At 41.0% G+C, this 21,351-nt stretch overlaps 1 protein-coding gene and 1 long non-coding RNA gene across 2 annotated transcripts; one reads left to right on the plus strand and one right to left on the minus strand.

The window, feature by feature from the left end:
- Nucleotides 1-4,276: 4,276 nt before the first annotated feature.
- Nucleotides 4,277-19,767, minus strand: SLC25A24 (solute carrier family 25 member 24). The gene is made up of 9 exons (XM_081008752.1): nucleotides 19,620-19,767; nucleotides 18,923-19,010; nucleotides 18,341-18,452; nucleotides 16,206-16,364; nucleotides 14,609-14,758; nucleotides 12,495-12,602; nucleotides 11,477-11,644; nucleotides 8,488-8,638; nucleotides 4,277-7,601 (listed from the first exon to the last, which is right to left on the minus strand). The coding sequence occupies exons 1-9, from the start codon at nucleotides 19,657-19,659 to the stop codon at nucleotides 7,423-7,425; spliced, it is 1,155 nt and encodes a 384-aa protein (XP_080864878.1). The 5' UTR covers nucleotides 19,660-19,767; the 3' UTR covers nucleotides 4,277-7,422.
- LOC308478821 lies at nucleotides 13,522-20,313 on the plus strand. The gene is made up of 2 exons (XR_013987313.1): nucleotides 13,522-14,271; nucleotides 20,069-20,313. It is a non-coding gene; the product is annotated as an uncharacterized lncRNA (long non-coding RNA).
- The last annotated feature ends 1,038 nt before the right edge of the window (nucleotides 20,314-21,351 follow it).

A 21,351-nucleotide genomic window follows, 5' to 3' on the forward strand; every position in this document is an offset into this window, starting at 1 on the left:
GCCACACTAAAAGATTGGCTCCTCATAAATGTGGAAGAGATATTATGCGGCACCTGTAAAAGTGCAAGTTCCTGACCAAAGCAATTGAATACACACATTAGGACAATGTGATTTCTTAAGTAAATCAAAGTTAATTTAAAAATTAATTAAATGGAATGGGTGGGAGGGGGGAAAAAGTAAACATAAGCAAGTAAAGAAGGAAAACGTACCTGTTTAATCACACAGGACTGGGGACATTCCATTGCTACTAACCACCAACAGACGAATATGCCACAAAAGAATATGTCCTTAACAAAACATACTCTTTTGCCTCTGCCGCCTCATATAAGTAATTTATATCTATATTCTATGAATTGAAAAATGAGCAGCTATGTGTACTTTTGTTACCCAATAAAAACATTTTTTTAAAAAACAACAACACCCTAATTCATGTATTTCCAGAATGTGTGCTATAGTGTTATAGTGAATGGTAAAGAAAAGCTACATTTCCAGTGAGACCCTTTTCAAACATCTTGTTTGTAGTGCTTTTGCCTTCTTGTTCTGAGTGTGGTGCGCCACCTACTGTACAAACATAATCATTTCAAATTTTATACTACGGTATAGGCCTGCTTTCACACAGCCATTCTGAGTGTAACACCAACTACAAGGGAACGTAACAGCCCGGTTGAATCAGGCCAGTGGCCCGTCTAGTCCAGAATCATTTTTTCACAGTGGCCAACCAGATGCCCATAGGAAGCCTGCAAGCAGGTACATGAGTACACCACCACCTTCCCTTCCTGCAGTTTCCAGCGGCGTAGCATGGGTTGCCAGTGCCCGTGGCCATGTGGAGGAACGGGAAACGTATGGAGTACACATGCACATTCAACTGCCTAACAGCATCTGCGTCACCCAGGAGATCACAGCTGCAGAGATAAGAAGAGTCGTTCCGTTGTCTGGAGAGGTCGTTCCCTGGTTCACACGGCCTGGTTTTCAATGGAGCCCAGCAACGGAAGCATGCAACTGTGTTGAGGCAGGACTGGATGTTGAAACTGCCCGCCCCCCGCCCCCCCCCCCCCGGTTCAGACGCATGCTGCGTCTGAGCAGGGAAGTGAACTGATGGCTTGCATGTATGGCTGTCAAATGCTCCTCTCTGCAGAGTAACACGGTCAGAACTTTTGTACCCTAAAATGTCAACTCAATCTTTTCAAAGGAGAGACTACACATATCCAGATGGGAGGCAGTGGAATTTAGCAGCGAGAGATCAAGCGGCACCAGCTGCTTGTTAGTAGGTTGAAACTGAGATGTAGCATTCACAATCATATCAAAGGTCTCTTGCACACCAGAACTTCCATGCTACAATCAGTGTAGGAGACACGCCTATCTGAATTCCCTATTGTACGCTATGTTTAAAGACACAGAAGGCCCTAGGGTCTAGAATTAGCAGCCACATACCCCCTTGACTCCTCCTAACAAAATGTAGTCAAGCCACTGCCCACCTTTGCTTCAAAATTCCTGCCACTGAGTTTTCCAATGTCCAAGTTCTGTTATTCTCTGGCCTCCTTTTCCAAAAACCTTTCTGGTCCTCAGCCTCCTCTGTGCACCACCTTTTTCCGTAGGGCCTGAATGAGGTAACAAAACTGACAGCTTTTTTTTCCCCCTCACAACAGCTGGGCTGCGAATATTTGTGTTGCCAGCACAGTTGTTTCCTGAGCTTCTGGCACATGTTCTACAACACTACTATAGGATGGGAGGGAGGGCTCACTGCCTTTAAGCACAATAAAAATTGAGATGAACAGTGAAACACGCACAAGGCAGGATGAGTCACAGAACAAAAAGAATAATAGAAGTTCCTCTATGAGCCCTCAATATTTCGTCCTTTAGAAAAGGCGTTCTCTCTATGGCCTTTTGGGCTGAATAAGGCCTTGTGTGGATGCCAATTGTTTTGGCTACCAGTTGGCTACAGCCCCTTACCTTGCATCCCGATTACTACGAAATTATTGCCCCAGCTGTGATCTGTAAAATGTACTTTCTTTTCTGTGAGTTATTTATCACATGCTGTCACAAGTGCAGCTAGGGCAGGGAGGTTAGGGGGACAACGACAGGTCTCTTGTTAAGTGGCTACCTGACCTTGTCTCTTTGTTGTTTTTAAACCAGCAAACAAGTTTACCACCCTGCTGTTCTTTAGTTGGCTGTCCTGCGGCTACTATCCTATTTGAATGACACTCAAGACCTACCAGGCAAGAGCTATTGTTGTGAAGCTGCCCTTATTCTACCAACAGGTGGTGCTGCTGACATAAACACCCTGGGTTATATATAGTGGACAGTACAGTGCGAAAATTTCCATGCCAGGCATGGAAAAAAAAAAGACAACATATATTTAGCTTCTAGCACCTGCTGGATGTAATTTTCATTTGGAGGGTAGCAGTTGGCTCCTGTGTTTAGAAAATAATTCATTTGACGTTAACAAAACAAGCAGCTCTATCCATAAGCCACTTAAATCAGCATAATTGACTCAGAGCAGATTTATGCCTATCTCAGGACGAACTTAGTGAATAAGGGCTTAAAAGAGGAGGTTGTCAATCTGCCCTGCTGATAGAACTAACTGGCTTTCATTCTGCTGATTACCAACAGAAGCAATCCAATGCAATTTCATTAACTGCTTTCTCTCTGCTTTTTCAGCGTATTAAGGGCCAGTTCACACATGCTTTCACATCTTTCGTCTTCACTTTGCCAGGCTAAACATACCCAATTCTCTTAACTGTTGAGTTTCAATATCCACTATACCTAATACTCTGTATTGAGAAGAAAACAGACCTTGCCATATTTCTGTCCTGGCAGCCAACAGCAGAGGTGGAGGGAATTCATGGCTAACTGAGAATATTGGTCTTGCAGGCCGACTGATCCCTGCAGTTTCCAGGGCATTAGGATTCAATAAGCTATATGAGCAGAACAGGTAAGCTGGGCACAAATTCCAAGAGGTCTGCCAAAATACTGAAGGCCCCTGTTTGACTATTACTGAATGAATTGCATGGAAAAGTAGTATTAGACATACAAAGAGCAACACTAGTCTTGGAAACAATTTCTTTTGTACAGAAAAAAAACACATTGTACTTGGGTGGGTGGGGTTTATACCTCTAGAACCCAGCATGTAGTCTAAGGACACCATCATACAGCAACCTCACTGAAGCTAAGCAGCTCTAAATCTGGTCAGTGCCTAGATAGATGACTGCGTGAGAACTTTATTAGTCCAAAATGCTGCAGCTACATCATTTAGTGGAAAACTTGGGAGATGCAGATGTTACAGCTGTGCTGAGGGAACTGCACTGGCTACCAATCAGCTTCCAGGCCACGTTCCAGATGTTGTTGTTAACATATAATGTTCTGAATAACTTGGGGCCAGTTTACCAGAAAGACCACCTGTCTCTACGTATACCTGTAAGATCACTTAGATCATCTGGGGAAATTATATTTGTGGCACCCCATCCCACAGTATATCATAGGGCAGCGACACAAAAAGTGGAATTTTCTGCTATTACCCCTGTACGGTGGAATGATCTTACCATTGCCTTGCATGAAGTAGCAACCACAAGTTTTTTCAGATGTCTTGTGAAGACCAATCTTTTTGCCCAGGCTTTCCCTGACCTGTAAGATTCGACCCTGATTTATGTGTATGAGTCCTTGGAAATCTGTTTTACTTGTTTTATGTGCTTTATACGGCTGATTTACTGGCTTTCAGCTCTATCTGTTTCAATGGATACTGTTTTTACATTGTACATAGGGAATTTTGAAATATTTAGTAGTTTAGAAATGCCAATACGGAAAAGTTAAAGGACCCCTGGATGGTTAAGTCCAGTCAAAGGTGACTATAGGGTTGCGCCACTCATCTCGCTTTCAGGCCAAGTGAGCTGGTGTTTGTCCACAGACAGCTTTCCGGGTCATGTGTCCAGCATGACTTCTGGTGCAACAGAACACTGACGGAAACCAGAGCACACAGAAACACGATTTACCTTCCCGCAGCAGCAGTACCTATTTCTCTACTTGCACTGGTGTGCTTTCGAACAGCTAGGTTGGCAGGAGCTGGGACAGAGCAACAGGAGCTCACCCCATCATGGGGATTCAAACTGCCAACCTTCTGATCAGCAAGTCCAAGAGGCACAGCACCACCCTTGTCCCCCCAAAATGCCAATACATACAGGTACATACATACATACACTGTCTTGGGTTCCACAAAAGAAAGGAAAGATATAAATATAACACGTAAATACATTTCCAGCTAGTTACAAAGCAACTTCACAACTGCATTACAAAACATTGTTTATTATAAACAGATCAATTTAAAGGTTATAAAAAGCATTCACCAAGTAAGTCACCCAAGAAAACACAATTAGAACCTTGTTCTTTTTAGGCACAAAGTAAAGGAATCAGATCTGCACCATATCATGCATTCTTCCAACAAAATAAAACACCATCACCGACATTCTCGTAAGTGCACTTATATGAAAAAAATGACTGAGACTGGTTCACATACTGGTCATGTCATCTTAAAATTACAAACAAGATAGGCATACATAGTATAGCTTACAGTTGGGGTTTTTAAAAAACAACAATAGGTGATTTAGAAAATCACATTTACAACAAGCAAATGCATAACAGCGTGCAATACAAGATTACAGAGTGCTTCTGCTGAATTAATTCTTCGGTTTTGATCAAGTGCAAAAAGAGTGAAGGCTTCTATCATGGGACAGATTTGCAACCTAAAAAACCACCCTGCCATTCATAAAGGATGGGCACAATCTACTGGAAACCACCTACCAAAGCTCTATTACAACAACATGATTTTTAGATTGTGCCCATAGTTACATCAAAAAGTTCATTAAAGACGGCATTCTGCATAGCAAACAATTGAAAAATGGATTGCTACTCAAAAAGTGCAAATATGGGTTCTCCATGGTGGGCTATATTATTTGGAGTTCACATCAGCTTCTCAAACCAGTGAAAAATATGGTTGGATCCCCCAGCCCATTTGTGAAATCTTTGAAGGGCTAGAGGCTGAGATTATCTGACTAAAACAGGGAAAAGATAACATTATGAAGGAAAAGAAAACCACTTCCTCTATCTTTATGGTTCCATAAATAAACATAATGCTAATGCAAAAGGAAGTGTGCCTAGTACAAGCTTACAAAGCCATCCTACTAACATTGAGAAGTTGATAAAAGGAATACAAATCAAGGAAGTGAGGACAATGGTAGTGATATGATTTAGGCTATTTCTAGGGACAGTTCACACTATCAAATTGCTCCAATTGAACACAATCAAGAAAAGCTAGCATGAACTGGGTTATATAGTGGGGAACTGCAACCATCTCTGTGATAATGGTTGCAGAGAAGAAGTACAGCTATGAAAGATCATGGAAATAGCTGCCACCTTCCTGGATGTACAACAGCAGTAATCACTGACCTCTCTAGTCATGCAATGTCGTAAAGGAATTGGCCCCTACTGACTCCTCCAATTGACCTTGGATTAGCTCCTTTGTATATGCTCAGAGGATGGGTTGTTCAAGAGAAGCATTGCCTCCCACACCACATCTACCTCTTAGAACTGGTGTTGGAAGCTTCAAAGACAAAAAAAACCAGATTATTCACTTTAGTGCAATTTTCCATGCCATCCTATCATGCTCGTTTTATAAAAGAGAAAGAGAATAAGTAGACCTTGAAGAAGCAGATATGCTTCTATGACAGTGGGGAGCATCTGCAATTGACGTGATTTTAATGTGTTCAACATGCAGCAGGAGTAAACATTAATTTCACGGATAACTGAAATATACTCTTAAACTGAGGATCCATTCAATAAGATGTTTGTGCTTTAAAAGATCTTGCAAGGAAGGCATGCAGGAAGAGTCTTCTCAGCAATCTGTTCTTGCATGCCCAGCCTGACTGATAAGCTCAGTGCTTGCCATGCATTTCCTTACAGTCGTTCTACTGATTTAAGCTGTGATCCTAAATACCATTACTAGATAGCAAGTCCTACCAAACTTAAGAGTGACTTATTTCTAAGTAAATAGACTTAGGATTGCAGTGTTGGTAACTGGATGGCAAAGTTCTTTATTGCCATGGTGAACTGGTTTTTCTCAGCCAGTCTACTCAGTTATTTGATTTGGGTGCTGAGAAAAGACAGGGAGTTTTCCATTATCAGTTGTCTCCACTATTAAAAAAAGGAACAGCGTTCCATCAAGGAGGCCAGGTCTGACCTCCAGAAATACTAATGGAAAATTTGTGGTTGCCTGTAAGGCTGCACAAGTAATCCCACTCCTGCTCTTCTTTTGAATTGCGTTTTTCAACCTTCACATAATCAGCCGGTGTTACCAGCAGGAAAACACTGCACTTTCTTACTAGTAATACCTGCATAGGGCCAAAGACTTAATGGTTGAAACATTCCAAGACAAGGAAGAGATAATGAAGAATCAGTTTAAAACATTAAAAAAAAAATAATTCTGAAACTGCACACTGTTCTTAAAAGGTGATATGGCTTTCCCTAATGGCAAGTTTTCTGCAGCAATCAAACAAGGGCATCAAACAATGCTCTGGGCTTTTGGTACAAACATTTACAAGTTACATGGACAGTAGCCCAGAGCACTCAAAATGCCATGAGACACTTAAAATTTGCATTCATTTCTAACTGAAGTATTTGACCAATGCATATCATCTGCCGAGAACTTCTCCTGCCAAAGTCAGTCACGACTAAGTTCCCACTGAAAGAAAAACGAGACTTTTCCTAGCCGTGACTAATAGCTCCCAATGTTTTTAAAATGGGACTTAGTCAAGACTAAGTTGTTCCTTAATATTTTAAGTTAACAAGGGAATCTAATGTATTCAGGAACAGCACCGTGGCATTCTGTTTGTCTCTGCATTGTTGCCTATGCCTTTTTAAAGTTCACCCAAAAAATAAAAAATTAACTATATTTTAATAACCCAATTTCCCTATTGCAGAATATAAACACAAAGGAGAGTTATATTTCTGGTATGTAAAAGATGGGACAATCCACTGACCAACCAAATACAAATCCTAATAATGCAGGATCAGCTGCATAAAAATATATATTTAGCTCAGTAAAATATATTTTAGAAAAATCAGAAAATTACATTGACTAGAGATTCATTCTTTAAGATCTTCCATCACTCAGCTCAGCTAGCAATTGAATATTTCTTGATTGTTAAGATTTGGCAACCTGAGGTTGTCGGATTTGGTGTTTTTAAAAAAGATACCTGGCTTACAGCTGTTTCGGGAAAGTGGGTCTTCTTCTGCTTCCTTGAAGAGATCCCTACAAGATCTGTGCAGGGAAGACTTGAATCCAATGGTAAACATGAATAAATTTAGCATCCAATGTGGTTTCATCAGGTGTGCATATTCTGTAATAAACCTCTATTTTTCTTCCCTCCTTTCCTCTCATGCTATCCCCAAGTTCTCCTTCATCTTTTCATATACCACGTAACTGATGCTGACAGCAGGGAGCACCTTCATGAAGTTAGGGGCTATGCCTCTGTACAGTCCCAGGACTCCCTCCTTAGCAATAATCCTTTGGAAGAGACCGACCATGGATAACTGAGGGCCACTTTCTACCATGGCTATGGAAAAAAAGGAGAAAGAAAGAGACACGTATTACTTAAAAGTATCAATTTAAAAGTATACTAAAGTTAACAAAGAATAGAATGTGTTTTTCATGCACTCAATCCTTCGGTAGCGTCAACATTCCAGAAAGAGGTTCACTGCCTCACATGCTGCTTGTGTGAAGCAGGCATTTGTCTCAAGCAGCTTTTGCCAATGCAGTGTCCTCCAGATGTTTCAATTTACAGCTCCCATCAGCTGCAGCCAGCACAGCTGTGCTGATTGGGGTTTATGAGAATTGTAGTCCAAAACTTACGGAGGGCCCCATGTTGGCAGAAGCTGGTCTGGTGTATTTCAAAAGGGTGGCTTAATTCTGGGAAGTAAAGTAATTGCTGATAGCAGGTAGTTTAGAGAAGAACCTACCAAGAAAAAAAGGAAAATGTGGCCAAACTCTTAGTAGGCAATAGCACCTAAAGTATTAAAGCCTTGGTAGCTTGCTCAACAGGGAAGCGGGTGGCGCTGTGGGTTAAACCACAGAGTCTAGGACTTGCTGATCAGAAGGTCGACGGTTCGAATCCCAGCGATGGGGTGAGCTCCCGTTGCTTGGTTCCAGCTCCTGCCAACCTAGCAGTTTGAAAGCACGTCAAAGTGCAAGTAGATAAATAGGTACCGCTCCGGCGGGAAGGTAAACGGCGTTTCCGTGCGCTGCTCTGGTTCGCCAGAAGCGGCTTAGTCATGCTGGCCACATGACCCGGAAACTGTAAGCCGGCTCCCTCGGCCAATAAAGCGAGATGAGCGCCGCAACCCCAGAGTTGGCCACGACTGGACCTAATGGTCAGGGGTGCCTTTACCTAGCTTGCTCAACACAGGTGAACAAGCTCCTATGCCACAGACACCAACACTCACCTTGAGCCTGCATTCGAGTGCGGATGAGGGCAAGAGGATAACTGGCTAACTGGCCACATGTACTGGACGCGGTACCACATGCCAGCAGTACAAGTACACCAGGGTTGGCAGAGTCTGTTGCATATTTTTCTAGCCAGTTCTTCTTCAAAGCCTGCCAAGAGAACATTGATGCAGTTAATTGAACTTTACCTTAAAAAAACCCATAATGGCCAAGTATTCACATGAGAAACATGTCAGGCCAATTCCTAAACTCACTATCAGCATATTTTACAAGTGCATATTAGTCCATGAGAGGCGGGACAGACTCTCATCTCTTCCCAACCTGACAGCACAATCCTAACCATGTCCAGTCAAAGGTAAGTCCTACTGAATTCAGCAAGCCTTACTCCTGGGTAAGTGGGGTTAAGGATTGCAGCCTAAATTAGTTGTAAGATTTTATAGTCATGCCTGCAGCGTAATGAATGAAGTAATAAGGGGTTTCATAAGCACTGGGAAGCTATGGAACATGTTAATTATCACCTGTAAAAAAAAAAATCAGTTACGTAGACGGGAGAGAAATTAGACTTAAGTACACTTGTTAGTGAAGCTGGTGCAGGGTATTACAGAACAAGAAAGCACGACACCAGCTAATCAGAGTTGGCATAATAGATGGCTGACAGGTAGCAAATGCAGAAAACAGCAGTACAAAATTATTTCAGCATGAGGCATGCTTAAATGTGTTAAGATTAATGTATTGCAGTTATAATGAGAGGAGGCTGCTTTATAAATGACAGCAGCTATGGGGCTAAGTAACGTAGCATGAACCTCAGAAAGGCAGCAGTGTTAGAGAACTATTTCTAGTTAGTCTGTTTGCTAACTCCTAAAAAACCTACACATTTACTGTGGCATAAGCTTTTGTGGAGCAGACCTCACTTTGCAAAGTAGCTTTGTTAGGGTCTTGCTGTGCTAACAGCACTGTTCAAACCCTGTAAGTGTGGGTTTCACTGAGTTACCCAGGGTTAACAACAGCCAGTGTGTTTAATATTGGTTTGTTTTCATTGTTCCTTATATAAACTGACATCTGAGATTAATGGATTTGAACAAGCAGTCTCCTACACCCATTCTCACCCAGTTAATCCCTCTCTACACTCTCCCAGCTGTTAAAACTTCCCAAACACCACCCCACTATTCCACACATCCTTCAACTCCCCCCACTTACCTTAATATCCCATGCACCAAATAGTCTCTTCCTCAGACCCCACTAAACACAAACCCCAACCCTACATTGGCAGATACCGTGCCTGTGTGCATACACATGCACATGTTAGAAGGGTTTGTAAAAAGTCTAAGGACTGAAATACAGAACCCAAATATATACAAGATATACTTTCCTTATTTGGAAGCCACTGATCATCGTTTACCAGGATTGCATGTAAGCAGGAAACAATGTCTAACGATGGCAGATCTGATTTGTTTTGCCACTCAAGAAGGGACGAGTGAATTGGCAGTAAAGGAGATGCATGCACACAATTCATGTATAGCTTGGCTCATTAACCCAGAACGTGATCATGTGAACCTGGCTATAGTATTGACACCAAAAGGAGGAGAAATTACTTTTTGCAGTTAGACCCGCTAAATAATTCTGGTTCAGCGACTTCACTCTTTCATTACAAAATTAAAAATATATGATTTTGCCGTGCTGAGATTTCTGCTTGCTGAAAAGTGGAAACAGCAAACGTTTAGACAGCTACTCAGCAGTCAATCTACATTACACCCTACAGGCTAACTTGTATCACTGGGCAGGCCAATTGTTATCTCAGCAAATAATACTTGTTTGTCTGGTTTCCAGGCATATTAAACTGAGTTAAAATACCTAGAAATAGCACCTGTTGCAATCCTACCTGGATTGTACTTCAAACTATAGGTGGGAGAGTGCATGTTTGAATGCTACCACACATTTTTAAAACTTCCTGAATACAGAAAACTAGTATGCCCGGGGGGGGGAATAAGCTAAAAAAATTCTTCCAGTTTGCCATATGCAAGGAGTCTTTAGATGAGGAATCCAGTCAGACATGCAGCCTCTCTGTTAAGAGTTCAGAAAGGACTATATCACATATTGTTCTGCACATCTGAATCAGTTCTTAAGAGGGTTGTGACAGAGAATGGTCACACAACAATAGACCTATGTCCCTGCAGGAACAGTCATTCAGAAAAAGATTTAATGCATATAATGAAGGTTACATCAGATTCAGGTGTAAATACGTTTTTACAGGATTCACTAGGCTAATGAATACCCAAGCAGTAGTGAAACAACAACTACACCAATGCAACACTGCAAATACACAAAATTATGCTGAAGGTTCAATTATTATTAAGGTTATGTAACACACAAATATCTGGTTATGCTTGGCACCAACTGGCAAAGTATTTACAGTGGTTCCTCGGGTTACATACACTTCAGCTTACAGACTCTGCTAACCCAGAAATAGTACCTTGGGTTAAGAACTTTGCTTCAGGATGCGAACAGAAATCATGCTCCGGCGGTGCGGCAGCAGCAGGGGGCCCCATTAGCTAAAGTGGTGCTTCAGGTTAAGAACAGTTTCAGGTTAAGAACGGACCTCCAGAACGAATTAAGTTTTTAACCCGAAGTACCACTGTACTTGGGAGTCATCCTTCTAGGAATGTGTTGAGCTACTCCAGAGTAAATAGCTTGGAGAATGGAACCTAAGAGAGTGTTTTATTGATCACAATTTAATTCCATTTATATCCTGCCTTTTGTCCAATGAGCTCAGGGTAGTACACACAGGGATTAGTCCACTTCATCTACACAACAACCAGATCAGTGAGGCAATACCTGGAACAAGGTAGTCAAATGAGCTTTGGCAGGCATTGAGTTAAGCAGACATGCGAACCTGAGTCTCTTTCCCCAGTCTAGGCCTAACATAACTATCTATTGTACAATGCTCCTTTAGTTATATTGTCATGGGATATGCCAGTGAACTCCACTCACCTCATAAACAGCCAGATCTATGCCAGCATAAGGAATGATGCCCAAAATATTGGGAATATAACCTTTGTAAAAAGCCTTCATGCCTTCTCCTTTTAAGATCTTCTTAGCACAGTCAAACATTCCAGAGTATTGCCCTGTTTTACCCACAGCCAGTCTGGTCTTTAATACCTAAGGTGGAGAAAAACTGTTGAAGCTAATCAAAATACTGCATTACTAAAATCTGCTATTCACTCTTTTGTATGTATGTATGCATGCACGAATGAGCACAGAGCACACGCGCACGCACACACACATGAGCACGCACGCGTGCGCACATGCAGAGAGAGAGAGAAAGAGAGAGAGCTGTATTACCAAAGTTGGTAGAAGGCACTCCTAGCAGGGGTAGATTTAGGGCTGTGGAAGTGGTGTGCACACAATGGGCACTAAACTCAAAGCTTGGTAAATGAGGCACTGGGCTTTGGGAAGGAGGCGTGAGGCTCAGACAAGGTCCTAGTTTGTGCTTTTCCAGCTTTGGGAAGGAGGTGGGAGGGCCCTGGGACCCTGCCTGAGCCCTTGTCTCTCCCTCCCAAACCAAGGTGCCTACTTACCTGCCTTTGGGAAGGAAGCGTGAGAACTGGGGTGGGGGGAGTGCCAAATTTTGGGCTCACACAGGGCCTGGGGCCTCTGATAACAGAGATCTATTGCATACCAACTCGGACTAATGCTTCATCCTCCTCGATCCTTCTTAATCTCACTAGGAAAACCTCCATGGTCTCAAGCAGGTGCCATTCCCAGTTCTGATACCCAAGATGAGCCTTCATGCATGTGAAGTGTGCATTCTGCCAATGATCTAGGATCGCTCTGCAGCAACAGGCTTAAAACAGCACTCACCTCGGTTCAAAGATTTGGAAATAATTTTTAAAGAAGTTTGCAGAATGCTGGCCAAAGCGCTGACCACACTATCTACAAAAAAGCCGCTTCTCAGAAAAAGGATAGATGGTGCATGTTCACAGACAGAGCAGGTCAATCCAAAACTGACCTCCATGGGATAAATAGAAGTCTGTGCAGTTGCTCCAGCCAGGGAACCAGATATAAACCTTTCTGCAGTGCCGATCTTTCCCCCTTCATCAACGAACATCTTCTTATACTGAATATTGAAACACACAGTGATAGAAAAGGTCACATTCTTCCCCATATAGTCACAAGCAGCTAACAGAACCACTTAGCAGGATCAAGAACACAGGCCATGTTAGTTTGTGGGAGGAGTTGCTGGTCTACATGGCAAAGTCCTGCACATAGGCAGCTCACTGTTGCCACAATAATGTCTCCATCCCTTGTGTAAATCTCTATGATGGGCTGCTGTTGAGTTTTTTTGACAATGCCAACCATCACCCAACTGAGGATGTGAAGAGAGGCACTCTCAAGTGTCTCTTCCACAGTTATAGAGCATCCTATCCTGGAGATTTTTCATCTCTGCCTCTTAATGGGTGAAGACAGTTGTAATGTTTTTATAGCAGCACAACAAATCTCATGTTCTTCCAACTGAGCAATCCTAGCTCCAATTCCAGAAGGGACCACAATGAGTGCAGATGAAAAATACTTTCCCTTTCCAGGACCAGACTCTGAAGATACCTGCTCTGTATGTTATAGTAGCAACTTCTGCAAGGAGATTGACTTGCTGGCACCTGTGATATCACTAAGTCACCTCCTTCGCCACTCCAGAGCAGTTTTGCAACTATTTTTAATCTGTTTTATATCTATACACGCACACACACTAAACCACAAATAAATAAGATTGCAAATGCTTAAATGAAAAATGCACATGCCACTCTTTTTTATTATTATTTAAAATCCCTGAAGCAAAGCTGATGGTTGAAGCAGCACCTGATTCACTGGTCTGTCATTTCAACTGAGAAACTGGGCTTACATCCTGATTAAGAGGCCTGACAAGATTCATTATTTCCATATTTCTTTCTCTCCGAACCTCAGCATTTTTCTAATTAATTTCTAGTTAACCGCCCCGCCCCGCCCCGCCCCCGCCCCCGCCCCCCAATATCGCAGGCAGAATCAGAATCAACTGATTACGGTCAAGCGATATGGACATATACAGCAATAGAGAACAGGTTAAAATTAAACTCTATAAGATAGAAAACAGTAAATAATACAGATGTAAAGCCTTTGAAATATGTAGATTAAATCCTTAATCACTAATTTAAAATGTTTGCGTTAAGACATTGGCCATTAGATTCATTCAGAGCTTGTAGCAGACAGCGCCGCGCAGAGCAAGGAACTTTGTCATTAACAGACATTGGTTTTTTATCTGACCCAGAATAACAAAGCTCAAGACTTCAGCCATTTTCTCCCTCTTTTCAACATGTGTCAGAAAATATATTTTCAGTTTGTTTGTTTTTAAGATACCGTTGGGAAACACAGCATTTCTAGTTCAATTTTCAAGCCAGTGTAGTGAGTTGTACCCTAGGTTTACTGCGCAAAGTTGAAATCCCCATTTAGGCATGAAACATGCAGGATGAGCCCCAAGCAAGTCACTCTCAACTGAACTGACTTTGCAATACTGTCGCACAGATAAAATGGGTCTATTCTGTGTGTGTGCGCGTCATCCTGCGTGACTTGGAGGAACGGCAGGATATCTATGTGACTTTTTAAAGCACGTTTTTATGATTTAGCTTTCAGAAGTTTGCGATTCAAGGGGAACACTGGTAAAAGGAGGAGGAGGAGAGCTAAAGTTCCATCTCAGGAGGCACTTTCTCCAGCAGGAGGATTAGGATGTTATATAACCTACTAAAGCTGATTCAGAGGTAAATATAACACTGAAATCCATGGTGAGGCCCATCTTACTACAGCTCAGTTAATGCTGACCTTAGAAGAATCCTGGCCGTGAAGTGCAGGATGGGCTAATCAACATTTTGCCATACAAATGCTGACGTAGAGCTGAGGTGACAAGGCTGAAACCCAGCATGTGGTGGCGAACATTTTAAAGCGCCTTTGAAATCAAATTACCCAAGATTTTTTCTTTCTCAAAGGTAAGAAAGAAAGAAAAATAAAACAACTTCATACATTGCACAAACGGAACTTCTTGTGTGCTCAGCTGGCTTTCCTTCATTTCATGCCGATCACTGTCATTTAACATCTTACCCGTTCATACGCCCAGAACTTAATAGCTGTTTCAGGTGCAATTTTAACAACATTGACACCATTTCCTCTCCAAAGTGAACGGATGCCTCCTTCTTTAACCATCTGCTGCAAGCCACCTTTTATGTTCATTTTCCCCTTTGAGCCATGGACCTTTAGCAAAGAAAGAGAAAACATAATTGTTTGATACACATAGAAAGCTGAATTGACAGTATAACACTTCTTTTCTTTCTAAAGAGAAATAAAGTGTGCAAACCCTTTAAGGAGGGAGCCATTCCAAATTCTATGCTAGCTGTTACTTTTCCTGGCTTACACCTGAAACACAGGTTAAGGCCTAAACAACATGTTAAGCAAAGACAAATCCCTCCGCATTTTTAAAATCCCGAATCAGCCTGGGGCAAGCTGTATCTTAAATAGGAAAAGAAGGAAAAACTGTCTAACCCTTTCCCTTCCTGTACTTTTTCAGTTCAAAGCTGTCCTCTTTAAAACAGTTTCTTAGTTGGAAGGTAGAACTTTCACCCTACAGATCAAAATGTAGCTGGTGAGGAGGGAGATTTTGAGGAGGAAATAGCTGGCAGGGAAAGGGTTAACCAGCCCTGCCCTCATTCCACTAATATACAGCCTGAGCTGCTTTCAGTTAAAAACCAAGAACAAAACCCTACTATAATATATGGTCTGAGACTAAGGAAGTTCAAAAATAAATACAACTGCATGCCCATAAAAATACACTGCAGATATTACATTGCCTCCAAATGTGATTTTTTTTCCCCAGGAACAGATTGCATTCTACAATGCCAAGTCTTCTTGGCATTACATGTGATGAGGACATGCACTGCTTACATGATTTTTACTCAACAGATCTAGCAGTCAAGTAATGGCACTGCATTTAGGGCCGGATCCAATGTTGCAGTTCTGGGGGATTCCCCAGAACACATTTAGGGGGTATGGGGGGGGGGAGGGAGGGAGGAAACAGAAGTTCTGTTTTGCTAGCAGAACAGAAACAACCTGTAGAGAATCAGCAGCAAGATGCGTCCAACATCCTAATGCTGAACTGAGAAGAAAAGATTCCAGACACAGACCTAAAGCTGTAATCCTATCACATTTACCTACTCTAGTCAACAGGGCTTATCTTTGAGCTTGCACTGAAAGCCCCAGTCAATTAGTAAGTCTTTCCTGCATATATTCATGTTATATTTAAGTTAACAACCCATTGCAACAAATGCATTTCCCATTTACATAATGACTAGCACTCGTGGGCTCTCTAAAATAGGTTCCTATAAATAACCTCTTTATACACGGAGCTTCTCTCAAAAACAGCTGGTATCTCATGATTCAATTTTATTTCTTAGGAAGGGCAAGAGAAGATACCCAATAGGCCAAAGAGGCACAAAACTTGTCAGCCCTGTCCCAGAAGGCCTTGGACTCAAACAGCAGCACACGGGGCAAATTACTATGGAAAGAGCAGGCACTTCCCCAAAACCATTTTGATTCAACATGGCGGCCTGCTCTTCAAAATTAAAAATCACACCAGGTGTGTTCAACGCTTTGGGCACAGCATGTCTAGATATGGACCTGGGGGCTAGGCTTTAAAGTAACCCACCTGCATCATGACTTTAAGGCGGTCCAGTGGCGCTGTTCCCGTTCGAGATACTGCACCAGCAACCCCTCCTGACAAAAGCTGTCTCCACCACTGCCCAGTCTTTTTCTCCTCTTCTGTGAATTCGTCTGGGATAGTCAAACTGTCTCCAATGTCCAATACCTGTTAAGATGCAAAGCAAAAGAGTTAGATCAACATCCAACAGCCTTGCCTTTCAACAAAGAGCCCTCATGGTTACAGAACTCACACGAGGGCAATTCCAAGCAGAAGAGAAAGGAAGCATACGTATTTTTTCCTGACTACATCTGAAACTGTGCAGTCTAAAAACCCACCATTTCAAAAACTGCGCCATCATCATTAAAAATGATGGTAAATTTCTGCCTCGTATACTTCTGTAAAAGAGACATGGCATGGGGCGAGTGACGCTTTCCAGACACAGTGCTGAAATCCTAATGGCTGCAAAGCACAGTTCGACTTTCTTCCCGGCAGCTTTTAAGATTACCAAGATTAACCTTTTGACAACTTCCTAAAAAGATTATCAGCCCAGTTACTTGTAATTCATCCAAGTATTTTTATCTCCATTGAATTATTATGTTATTTAAAAAAAATAAAAAATAAAAGACACCCATCTTGCTTTGCAAGATAATCAGTTTGGCAAATCTATGATTAGTTCGCCCCCCTTCTACCAGATTGCATGATTCAAATATAGTTTATTGGTATTTTTACATGTATAAAACACAATCCTTTCTATTTCAGCAGACAGGTTAAGCAAGTTGTCCTATGCCTATTTACAGAACTTGATTACCAGTACTTTTTCTTTGTTTGAAACACGACATTGTTGTCTTTCTTATTGTGGTGCAAACTGCTTTTTGACCATCTGTGGTATAAAGTAGTCTATATTCAAACTAAACCTTAGCCTGGAGGGCCTCCAGATTTTCTTCACTCCCTGCTTTAAACAATGCAGTAGCACTGGTTTTTTTTCCACAGGATGCTGCTACAACATTAAAAGTTATGCAACTACATGAACACAGCCAGTTTGCACATGTTCTTATCATGGAATTGTTACTGCTATGAAACAGTTGTGTTGTGAAGACCAGGGCAATGGTTGTGGGCTTTGAAATGCTGCAGCAGTTCTATGGGATGAACCAACAGGAAATTTGCTACTATGGTGGCCATTCTCATGGTTAAAAGGAATGAATCTTTGATAAAATTACTGAAGAAAAAAAGACAACAATTTTCTATATAAGTAGTTTAAATATAGACCTTTCCTCTTCATAATTCACTAACTAGCTTACATTTTGGCACCATGATCTATATAAAAATCTATTTCATGATATAATTCGTCAGGCCTCAAAAGACATCTCCAATAAACTGAAGTTGTAATGGGCTTATAATGTACGTATGCTTTTAAGACGTATTTAAGCTACAGTCATAGTCTATCAATAATACTGGTATTTTAATTTTAAATATCAATATTCTCTCAGATTTTACTCATCTTTTAGACACCCTGTCAATTCAAAATGCAGCTGCTCTTAAACTCTGATTCTAACTCTATCAGAAATGGGATGAAATCAAACAGAATTCAGCTTGACAGCCGCACTTTTTAACAGTGAATTACAAACTGAGAATTCAGAATGGAAATGTGCATTTACATTTGCAAGAGTTTATTATAAACAAACCTATTTTCAAGACACTTTGGATTACTAGCTAAACCTTTTCTCCTCAGTATTCCAAACCCAAGCAACCGCTTCTATACAAGGTTTGGCATGTTCTAAGAATAATTCTATCTATGCTCTTCAAAAAGAGGGTTGCTGCCACCAGCCCCAAACTCTCTATATTTTGATCCTCCTCCAAAATAGGAGACCTCTTTAGAAGGATGTTCTAAAATAAACATATTTACCAGGTAACCATTTTCACTGACTTCAATGGGACCCCCCCCCCACCTACAATAAGCATACATAGAGCCATAATCTTAATGGTAGCAGAGCCACCACAGCTTGAGGGTTACAGTAGCAGCCTAAGACTGGTGGGACCAAAGCATGCCCCCAACATGCACTTCTGCAAATGCAACTCATTAGTAAATCCTGCTCAAATTTGTCTGCACTATGACTACCATAAGAAATGTAATGCATACTCACTGTAGAATGTTTCCAGTATCGAATGATTCCTTGAATGTCTGTAGCAGGATTAAATAGGAAATGGTCCCGCCATTCATTCCAGTCCACTGACATTGTCCCGTCAGCATCTATGCTAAAAATTCGAAGTGATATAATTAGAATTCTATGCAATATTCAAAACAAACCAACTTCTAGCCATGCATAGTGAAGCTTTGGTTTGTTAAATCAACTGGAGTTTGTTATGAACCAGAGCTCCTGGTTCACATACAATGATAACTTAAGCTTCTAGTGGTATTAAGTGAGTTTACACTTTGTATATTTGTGTACAAAAAGATGAGGTTTACTCGGGCTTGTTCCAGCTTGAGCATGTCAGGATAAACCATAGTATAGTGTGCAAAGATGGCCACAGAGAAGCCATGGTTTAGCTTGTCAACCTAAGTTATGCTTCTAGAAAATAGTGTAAAAGATTATATCAGCAAGACTCACTTGTCACCAAGCAAAGAGAGAGGCTGGGAAATAGTTACATATCCCAGTGGGATGAGACTTCAGCAGCGGGGAGGTGGCCTCAATGCTACTCAATTTAAAATAATAGCAGGTGCTGACCTTTGTAGAATCTTCGTTGCTTGTTTTTCTGAAATATCTATACCCAAGATCTTGAGGGACTGAACAATTTCTGAGGCATCAATTACTCCTTTATAAGAGAGAGGGAGAAAAAAGACAAATGAGCTGAAAGGCTCTGCAGCTCCAGGTCACTTGACTCGGACCTTACAGATTTTTAAATATTTGCATGTTATTACAGATAGTCAACAGAAGAGCACCAGGGATTTGGAAATGGGGAGTTGGTCAGTATACAAACAAACAATATAAAGATGTACGCCAGAAAAAGAGCATCAAAAATACTAGGTACAAGGTCCAGGTAGATGGACCAATGTCTGACTCTGTATAAAGCAGTTTCCTATGTTCCTATGTGGGGAAGTTGGTTCAGAGCAGACAGCAAACTGCAGTTACTTGGAAAAATCTGATTCATATATTGGTTTATTACATATGACTTTCCAAACCAGCTCATTGACAGTTGTCATTCTTTAATATAAATCTATTGAAAATGTTAATTATATATTGTATTATGACACTTTTTGTTTATGTCATGTTTACATTTTTAATGCTGATCTCTTAACATAATTACGTAATTAATGCTTACATTTTATTTCTATGTTGCACTGAGAATTTTTGACTGACTTGAAAGAAATAGACTCCTTTGTATATCTTAAAACAACAGATATTGTGGAAAATTGGATCCTACCATCATTGTTTTTGTCCAGACTTTTAAAAGCTAATTTCATTTTCTTCTCATGGTCTTTAAGATAGCGTGTAAATTCTTCAAAGTCCAGTCGGCCATCTTGGTTAGTATCTCCAGCTCTGAAAATTTTCTGTTTTTAAAAAAATGCATATTGAAGAAGAGTTAGTAATGGTGCTTATAGTATTTCAAAAATGCATTCCAAAAGAGAGGTTTCTCTTTTTCTGCACAAATCATTTCTGCACTTTTAGTTAATAGAATTACATGCATTTCCAGGAAATGTGGACAATTAAGTGCAATACAGTAATTCATTTAGCTGAACAGTGTTCTCTTCTTGGATGTGGTATATGGAATCTTACTACTGAAGCATTATAAAGGTAGCAGTCCAGCCCGCAGTGATGCTACCCACATCCTATTTAACTGGAATAACACTTTCTGCCTGTATCTTTTCATAGGAACTCCTCCAAATGTATTCTGATGTGTTTTACCATGGAAGAAGACCCAATACCTTGCCTGCATTCTGCATCTTTTTGTCCCTGCCCAATTCCCTGATAGCCTTCTATCTACTGGGCTACACAACGTCATTAGAGCGTTATGAGAAACATGAGACTGTGGTTTTTAATGTCTGACATTTTATTTTACTTTTTTTTGCTGGAAGCAAATGGGAAGGGTATAAACAATAAAATTATTGTTGTTGTTATTATCTCATACGCAAGAGGAAAAAGCAGCCGAAAGGCTATGCAAAGCTGAGCTGTTCTGTCTTGATAGCTGATAACATTCTCCGCCTCTGGCTACTCTGGTGAAATGCTTGTGCTAAAGAATAAATGGGCAAAAATCTAACATGAAAAAGAACACCATTTCAGCCTCCCAGCATACTCTGCTGCCTACCTCTCAAGAGAATCGGGCTGCAAGAAAATTTCTAAATGATTCAAAAAATAAGCAGGCCTAGATATGGTCTCTACTTAAATGTAGCAGTGCCTGGAAAGGAGCTCGGGCAGCGCTCTGACTTTCTTTCTTGGAAAAGCACTTATTTAGCAAAATTTAACCTTAAATATTATACCATGAAAACAAAACAACAACATTTATTAAATATGAAGAAGTAGGTCACGTTCAGAAGTTAATTGGCAGCAGGCTGCAGATATCCATAAGAGAATACCTCTTCACACAACTATGTCTTATGGAATGCACTGCCACTTTAAGTGGCAATCGCCACTAGCTTAAATGGCTAACCCCATACACCAGGCTTCCTCAAACTCGGCCCTCCAGACATTTTGAGACTACAGTTCCCATCATCCCTGACCAGTGGTCCTGCTAGCTAGGGATCATAGGAGTTGTAGGCCAAAAACATCTGGAGGGCGGAGTTTGAGGAAGCCTGCCGTACACAGATAGCTTTAATGCAGTCATTACTACCTATGCAGCTAGCTGTAATACATGCATTGCTCAAAATAATATGCAGAGAATGTTATTGTTTCCATAAATTTGAGCTGCTGCTTTGTGTTAATAAGCCACAAAAGCAAACCCTAAAACAGGTTCAAATGCCAGTATTAATTAGCCTAATGAGATACTTAGGTTACCTTAACGACATACAAATGATGTGCAACTAATCACAGTGGCATCAGGAATTCTATTTTATGAAGAACATCACCGAACAATGACTTAGAGGTACATAACAGAGATTAACCCCCTGCCCCCAAAAAAGTATTGATCATTTTAAGGTTTATTGGTTCGGGTCTCATTC

The sequence above is a fragment of the Podarcis pityusensis genome, assembly GCF_964106645.2.
Source record: "Podarcis pityusensis genome assembly, chromosome: 6".
NCBI classification, from domain to species: Eukaryota; Metazoa; Chordata; class Lepidosauria; order Squamata; family Lacertidae; genus Podarcis; species Podarcis pityusensis.